The sequence below is a fragment of the Toxorhynchites rutilus genome, chromosome 2 (assembly GCF_029784135.1).
Source record: "Toxorhynchites rutilus septentrionalis strain SRP chromosome 2, ASM2978413v1, whole genome shotgun sequence".
Classification (NCBI taxonomy): Eukaryota; Metazoa; Arthropoda; class Insecta; order Diptera; family Culicidae; genus Toxorhynchites; species Toxorhynchites rutilus.
In genome coordinates this window covers 95,254,176-95,262,878 of record NC_073745.1, presented here as the reverse complement: position 1 = coordinate 95,262,878, position 8,703 = coordinate 95,254,176, and the positions used below count along the sequence as shown (strand labels likewise).

At 44.3% G+C, this 8,703-nt stretch overlaps 2 protein-coding genes across 2 annotated transcripts; both read right to left on the bottom strand.

Annotated features, from left to right (window-relative positions):
* Window positions 1–231: 231 nt before the first annotated feature.
* Window positions 232–1,524, bottom strand: LOC129765952 (uncharacterized). Its single transcript, XM_055766409.1, has one exon. It carries the CDS (start codon window positions 1,522–1,524, stop codon window positions 232–234), a length of 1,293 nt encoding a protein of 430 aa, XP_055622384.1.
* Window positions 1,525–2,467: 943 nt separating this feature from the next.
* On the bottom strand, window positions 2,468–3,700 carry LOC129765951 (uncharacterized). The gene has a single exon (XM_055766408.1). The coding sequence runs from the start codon at window positions 3,698–3,700 to the stop codon at window positions 2,468–2,470; it is 1,233 nt and encodes a 410-aa protein (XP_055622383.1).
* Window positions 3,701–8,703: the final 5,003 nt, after the last annotated feature.

Genomic DNA, 8,703 nt, shown 5'->3' with positions numbered 1-8,703 from the left:
TTTTTTATTTTTACAATTAACATTTAATTTTACATTTAACATTTAGAAACTATTTACAACAAAGAATAATTAACAAAGGAATAAACTTGTTCGGTGAGCCTGGGTCCTGGGTTCCGTGTGGTTGGTTTGGCGGTGCTAAGTCAACTCAACTCTATCGTTCGATACGAGTTCTCCAGGACCTATCGATTGGGCTTTGCGATGCTTTTCTCGTTGAGATAAGCCGATTCTTTGCTAAGCTGGGTATATGTACTTGCAGACATAGCCGTATTTCTGAAAAAAGAATAAAAGAATTCCTCTTCGATTGGGATAGGAAGGGAAGGGTAATGACTGGTTTGTTAATTTGATTATGACTTCCTTCTCGTTATCTGGATCTGGCAGGATACAGATCTTCTCCACTGGACGCTTCAGCAACCCTGTTGCCGTCTTAACGGTGACCACCCGGACCACCCCGTCGGTGCCTGGATGTAGCTCCTGAATTCGGGCCATCTTCCAACGGGTTGGAGGTTGATTCTCGTCACAAAGGACTACAAGGTTTCCGATCTCGATGTTTACGGAGGCACGCCACCGTTTCGATCGCCCTTGAAGTTGGCTGAGGTATTCCCGATGCCATTTGCGCCAGAAATCTTGCAGACGACGTTGAACTAGTTGCCAGTGCTTGAGCCTATTCACTGGAATCGTTTGGAAGTCCTGATCTGGAAGCTGCTGTATGGAGGCTCCAATCAGAAAATGTGCTGGAGTCAATGGCTCCAGATCGTTGGGATTGTCCGATAAAACTGTCATCGGCCGTGAGTTGAGGCAGGTTTCTGCTTGCACTAATAGTGTCTGCATGTCTTCGATGCACACAGGATGATTTCCAATCACCCGCAAGAGATGAAATTTTGCACTGCGAACGGCTGCTTCCCACAGTCCGCCAAAGTGGGGCGCACTGGGGGGGGGGGGGGTGTTGAAGTGCCAATTGATGCCCTCAATAGAGCACTCCTTTTGTATAATTTCAAGGTGATTACGGTCTTTCAGCTTGACCAAAAGCTCTTTCAGCTGATTTCGGGCTCCGACAAAATTGATGACGTTGTCGGAGTAGATATCAGTGCACCGACCTCTGTGACCAGTGAACCTTCGTAACGCCTGCAGGAACCGCTCCGTAGACAAATCTGATGCCAACTCCAGGTGCACCGCTTTGGTGCAAAGACACACAAACAAGGCTACGTATGCCTTGACCGCTGTTCGTCGTGGCCCTGGTCGAATATAAACAGGTCCGAAGTAATCGACGCCCGATTTTTGGAAAGGCCGCGCTGCTGTAACGCGTGGCGAGGGTAGTTCACCCATCAGTTGTTGAGTGGCTCGTGGTTTAATCCGGAAGCACGTTCGACATTGGTGTGTTATGTGTCTCACTACACTTCTGCCACCTAATGGCCAAAAACGAAGACGACAGGTTCCTAGTAACAACTGAGGACCCGCATGCAGTAATTTCTCGTGGTAATGACGAAGCAGTAGCCGTGTAAACCTATGTTTAGCTGGAAGAACCATTGGGTGCTTCGTTTGCTCTGACTCCGCAGAGTGTTTGAGCCTTCCGCCGACTCGTAGAACTTGATCCTTATCAATAAACGGATTAAACCAACGTAGAGGGGATTTTCCGTGGACTAAATTTTCATTTCTGAGCGCCTTGAGCTCCTGTGCGAACGTCTCTCGCTGAACCTGAACCGCACAAGCGTTGATTTGGCTTCTCGCAGTTCAGATGTAGTTAGAAAACCAGCGCCCTTTGACCCCTTTATCTGGAGTAGCCTTATGAACCTTCGGTATATCGCAGTGCTCCGTATCAACTGCGTGTAATAGTTGAATCTTGCAAAAAACGTTTCGTTGAAATCTGCATACGGACAAGCTATCGCTGTTGCTACACAGCGACGCATTTCCTCTCTCCCTTCATCGTCTGGCATATGATTCGGTAGGGATGGCCAATTTTCTCAGCTTGGACCTTTCCACCATAAGCTGTTGTCGCGAATCTCGCTAGGCATGAGTCCCCTGGATATTAAGTCAGCGGGGTTGTCGATCCCGGGAACGTGTCGCCAGTGAAAATCTTCTGTAGCCAACTGTATCTTGGAAACCCGATTTGCAATGAATGTAACACATGTTGCCTTGAAGCCATCGGAGGACGATTGAAGCCATCGGAGGACGCAGGTAGAGTCTGTCCAAAAGAATGCGTCTGCTTGTATTTTGAGTGCATGCTGTACCCTTTTGAAGAGCTCAACACCGAGAAGTGCACCGCAAAGCTCGAGTCTGGGGATTGTCTGCACTCTGAGAGGGGCAACCTTGGACCTAGAAGTCAACAAACGTATTAGAACGTTCTTTTCCTCATCTCGACTATGCAAATAAATGCAGGCACCATATGCCTTCTGCGACGCATCAGAAAAGCAGTGAATTTGGAAATCCACTGCATTTGGTATGACAACACATCGATCGAATTCAATGTCGTTCAGCAAAGGGAGTTGTTGTTGATATTTTTTCCAGTTTTCGCACACAGTGGCTGATCCCAGTCCAACCGATTTCCACCTTGATCGATCAATGTCCATGAGGATTGCATACATATTTTGGCAGTTGTAATTACTGGACCAATATCCCCTTCTGGGTCAAAAAGAGTAGCAATTCGGGATAAAATAAGCCGTTCCGTAAGAACCTCGCTATGTTCCACCGGAGGCATAGTGAAATGAAATTTGAAAACATCCTTTTTAGGTATCCATATTAGACCCAATGCCCGTATGCCCGTTGAGTCGGGAATTGCCAAGTAACTCTCAGGAACATCTCTTAGAACAGCTGGGTGATTTGACGCCCACTTTCTCAATCGAAAACCTCCACTTTCCATCATCTTTTCCAGTTCGAATCTCAGTCGCAACGCTTCTTCAACGTCATCAGTACCTGTTAACACGTCATCCATATACGTGTCCTCGCTAGCGGCTCTTGCTGCGATGGGAAATCGTTGTTCCTCCTCCATTGCTAGCTGTTTCAGCGTTCTCGTGGCAAGAAACGGAGCTGATTTGGTTCCATACGTCATCGTGTTTAGTTCGTAGACTGATACCTCTTCGGACGGTGATTCGCGCCAAAGGATGCATTGTAGTGACCGATCTTCTTGGTGTACATTGATTTGGCGGAACATCTTTTCCACGTCCGCAACCAGCATGATTTGCTTGATTCGACAACGTAGGATAATGGACCTCAAGTCATCCTGTATTATTGGGCCCACCAAGAGGCAATCATTTAATGATTTTCCGGATTTCGTTTTGCAGGAGGCATCGAACACCACCCTAACCTTAGTCGTTGTGCTTGCCTCCTTGATGACTGGGTGATGTGGCAGGTAACAACGCTGACATGGATTAATTTCCTCACCAACTACCTTCCGCATGTGTCCAAGCTGCTGATACTCCGACATAAACGCGATATACTGTTCCCGTAATCCGTCATCCCTGGCTAACCGTCGTTCGGTCCCATGAAGCCGTCGCAAAGCGATGTCCCTCGACTCGCCTAACTGCGCCAAAACGTCTACATTTCTCGGTAGCGAAACAGTAAACCGCCCATCTGTCTCTCGCCGTACCGTATTTGCATAAAACAACTCGCACCGTGTCTCCTCCGGTGAAAACCCTTTGCTTGTCCCAACCTCCTCACAGGACCAAAATCGGGCCACAAGCTCCTCGAATTTTTCAGCCGTAGACATATTGCAATTTATGCGTAAGGGATGATTTACTACGGACAGTCCACCACAGACAATCCATCCAAAAACCGACTCATTCAGCGATGGCAAATTCTCTCCTAAGCTGATTCTACGACCTGTCTCGAAGTAGTCAAAGAAGGATTCGATCCCTAGAACGACATCCACGCTCTTAGATATACAGAAGGAAGGATCGGCCAACTCTACTCCTTCTGGTATCTTCCACCCAATTGTATTCACATTGGCCGTGGGTAAGTTGACTGTCACTCGAGGCAGTACGAGGAAGTTCAACTCATGAGTTCATTCAGCATGCACAATAGCGCTTTGTTGTACTATTGTTTGAAGTCACAATGGCTGCCAATTCCTTTGTCCTCATACAATGAACTCACATGCCATTGTTTTCCGCGGGTAGGTGGTAGACCATGCAGATGAAATCGAATACCGGAATTAGAATCTACCTTTTTGCCTAGCTCGGCTGGACATATAGGTGTCGATCCAACTCACCTGGAAAACATTTTTCATCGACGGATGTCCAGTCCAGAGCACTCGATACAAAGCTGATGATATTCTTCGTTGCGCCGTCGGTGTTCCTTTTGATGAAAGTGTATGAATCCCCTTGATGCGTCCTGATCCGGTTCGAAGGACCAGCTTATGTGGGGGAGTTGTGGGTCCTTCCTTTGATATGCCGGTGGCTTCTCCCTCACATAGATGGGGATTGATAAAAGGACTCTTCCGCAATTAGAGATTCACACACTTTTTATTGCTGCACAGTTTTACATAGACTCACACACTTTTTATTTTTACAATTAACATTTAATTTTACATTTAACATTTAGAAACTATTTACAACAAAGAATAATTAACAAAGGAATAAACTTGTTCGGTGAGCCTGGGTCTTGGGTTCCGTGTGGTTGGTTTGGCGGTGCTAAGTCAACTCAACTCTATCGTTCGATACGAGTTCTCCAGGACCTATCGATTGGGCTTTGCGATGCTTTTCTCGTTGAGATAAGCCGAGGATTTTTATCTCTCTCCGATCAATCTCACTGCTGCTAATGCGAATTAGCGGCAGTTGATGATTGTGCGATGATTGTGGTCATCTCTCTCCTATTGCGTTACGTAATTTTGATGATGAGATATATCTACTCGTTCAGGGCCGGATTCTTCGCTAAGCTGGGTATATGTACTTGCAGACACTCCTTCTTGCCGTATCTTTGAGAATTCGTCAAATAATTCAGCTCTACTTGACGGGATCGTCCAATCCGATGAGCAATTTGTCTGATACCAATATTTTCTTGGTGAAATGCATCGATTTGTCTTCCTTCTCTCTCCGTGAGCACTTTTCCCTTCGGCATTTTCCACATTTATAGATCAAACTCACTAAAACAACGGAAGATGCAACTGGTCTTATAGAAACTTGACACAAAAACATTCGTTTACGCTCAGCGCATTCACACACACATATGACAATCATGCAATGTATGGTAGTCACGAATAGCTACAAACTAGAATATAAATTGAAGTATTGTTTATTGACGTGGGACTACGTCTAACCGGAGTATATGGGGGGTAAAATGAAAACCTAAACACATAACATGCAGGAAAAAATGAAAGATTCCAAAAGCTTATAACTCGAACATTTCTTACTGGATCGGAAAGATGTTTGCATCAATTGATAGGGAATATTTCTACGCTTCTATCGCAATTAATTGAATGTTATTTTTCGTGAGATAAACAATTGAATAACTGTAAAATGTTAAGCGTTATCTAAACGCCCTTACTGCCTCATTTTGATTGGCCCGATCTACGGTTTCCCTAACACAGCCATCAAAACCAAGCAGCCTCGGGGAAATCGGCATTGCAAATACGTGAAAGTATAGGGGCTTTTGTTCTCACCGAAATATGTTCCCTAACACAGACTTCAAAACCAAGCAGCGTTGGAGAGATCGGCATTGCAAATACATGAAAGTCGGGGGTATTTTTGTTCCGACTGAAATGTGTTTCCCTAACACAGACTTTAGAACCAAGGTGTCTGAGGAAATTGGCATTACAAATTCATGCAAGTCGGGGCATTTTTGTTCCGACTGAAATGTGTTTGCCTAACACAGACTTCAAAACAAAGATGTCAGGGGAAATCGGCTATGCAAATAAATGCAAACTGCGAGTACTTTTGTACTCGCTTGCCTTTGTGCAAACTAGAATATGTTTCCTTAACACGGTCTTCCGGGGGTACTTCTGCACTCGTATGTTTTTTTTGCACTCCGAAAAGTGTTTTCCTAACACGGATTACAAAAGCGGGTACGAATACCACGCTTTGGCTCGGTTATTCAAGCTTGCATTGAAGGATATGCCTTCATATCTTCTGCTCTCTGAATTACTACGTATACCATTTGATGATTAGGCAAGATGTTGATAACCAATAGCTGCGATGACGTCTATTGATTAAACAATATGCGCTCGACGTACATGTCAAAATCTAAACTGAGTGCCTGAAGTTCAACAAATCAAGCAAATTTGCGATTCGAGAAGTACATACACTTGAGAGATGCAAACATCAGAAGGAAACGTAAAATAAAAAAATCATTTGATAATTCTTCCGTTCACATATTTTGTCCTCGGCATCATACGAAATGTAAAAGGACTCACTAAATTTACTTGTAACGAAGAACATAATCTATCACAACGCATGAATTGACCTTATATATAATTATACAATCTTTTTACCCACAAAGCAAATATATTGAATTCAATTGAATTCGGGAATTGTTTCATTCAACCAAAAATTTAATTAATGCAATCAAATGATTGCTACGCTAAGGTAGTCCCACGTCAACCTTGCGGTTATATCATAGATGTAACCCACTCATTTTTTTACAATAAGACAAAGCAGTAAGATCATCACCTGGTCTAATAGAAGTTGGACAGAGTGTATAACCGTGATGGCGACAACAGTGAAGCTACTCCGTTTAGAAGTGTGCGTGTTTGAAGAGAGGTACCCCGCCGCATCGAAAAAGGACATCGTGCGGCACTTTGTGGACGCCGGATACGCCCACTCCGGTATCTACAACATCTTGGCACTATTGGACAAAAATCAGAGCATCGAAAGAAAGCCCGGTTCCGGACCACCGACGAAGAGGAAGATCGAGGGAAAAGTGGCTACATCGCTGCGTGTGCATGGCCGGGAGGTCGGTGCTACCAGCCAAACAATGTACCTGGAGAACATGGACATTCAAGTCAGGAAGCGGAAGTCCCGTCTACTGGTCTCGGAGCTGCAGGCAACGATGCAGCAGCAGTGGCTGAAAAAGATGACCAAGTCCATTTTCCCTGCGAATCGCGACGTGACGGTGGTGATGGACGACGAGACCTATCTAACCCTGGATGGCGAAGAGCCTGCAGGAAGTTGCGTTGTTCGTCAATAAATACCATAAGGGTGAAGACGCGGTGTTCTGGTCGGATCTGTGTTCGGCCCACTACTCGAAGCGGTCGTTAGAGGAAATGGAGCGGCTGAATATTGATATGGTACCTACAGCATACATTTTGAAGTTTGTCATGTAATACATAACATACACCTCTAACCTTTAATTTATGCAATCACGTATCGGAACATATGAGTAAATATCGCTCCTCCCTCATACGCTCGAAATCCTTAATAAGCCACCGCTACAAGACACAACATCTTTCATTCAGCAATTTTCTGATCCCATAACCAAACTTTCCCAAAAACCTAAGCAGCTATGGAACATACAGCTACACATAGTAGCGGAAGGTATGTGGGTGAGCTTCAGCGTAATTTGCATAATTTCTCAATGAATAAATATTGTATAAGCACTCCCATTCGCTGGCGTCACAGGCGAATGGCGATACAGCTCATATTCCGGCAGGACAAAGAGCATATTTTGGCACAGTATAAAATTAGCATTATGAAACTATTTAAAAAAAATATATACTTTCGCTTCTTGTTGCGGAATTCTCTCTCGATTTGTGGAGTGAAGCATTCGCTATTAGAGGATTACGGAGACTTCTTTTCCCATCTGCGAAGATTGCATCTTGCTGGCAAAAGTATGCTCCCAATCCTACTTTTCAGACCAGAATTCCAAGTGATGTTGTGTTGTGTTCAGCCGGGCGAAAAGCGTTTCAACGTACACAAATTAAGCCTCGTACACGCTCTCCACTACTTCCCCGTAGCCGCTATTGCTGAGCGGTAAAAAGTTTCCTTCTCCTTCATAATTAATTTTTGTGGAAACATAATTATAACGCTTTCATGTACTTTCGCTTGTTAAAGTGTGTTTTTTTTTTCGCGAGGTTTTGACACCCACACCCCAGCCTTTGACGGAAACGGTGGGGTTGATGTTGTCGCTGGTAAAGAAACTTTGCTCTCGCTGTGCGCAGAGAAACATAAATTACGGACGGAAGATTCAATCAAAACATTTGCAATACTCGCTTTTCGTGCTGTGAAGAAATCCTCCGAATAATGTGGAGTCATTGGTTTAGAATGAGTCAGAGAAATAATTTAATAACCCGAGCGTAGCGTTGTTTTTGGGATTCTGATTGAAAGTGTATCAATTGAGGGATTTTTGGCTGGAGTGTATTTGTTGTAAAGGGTGATTTTCTGAACCGACACTACTTTTTCGAACATTTCTGCTGATATCCCACCTATGACCCAAATGAGGCAATTATTCTACGCCTTACAAGGGGTCATTGCAATATTTTTCTTCTATCGTTTCTGATTTGTCCGTATAAACGAGAGACTTGATAGAACTGGCGTGACATCATAATTGGTCACCAAGCTCGCTTCGCAATTGGTCCATTGTTCGTGTGCTGTGTGTGATAATCCGACAACCAACAACACTATCAATTGCTCAAACACCTATATCCATTTCTTTCTTAATGTAGTAATCAACACACTCGAACTGTCATTCCAACTACACACTAAATCTAGGATACCACACTGTGTATGTAACGTGGTCCGGTTAAAACCACATATCGGCCACTCCATTGACAGTAACGCGGCG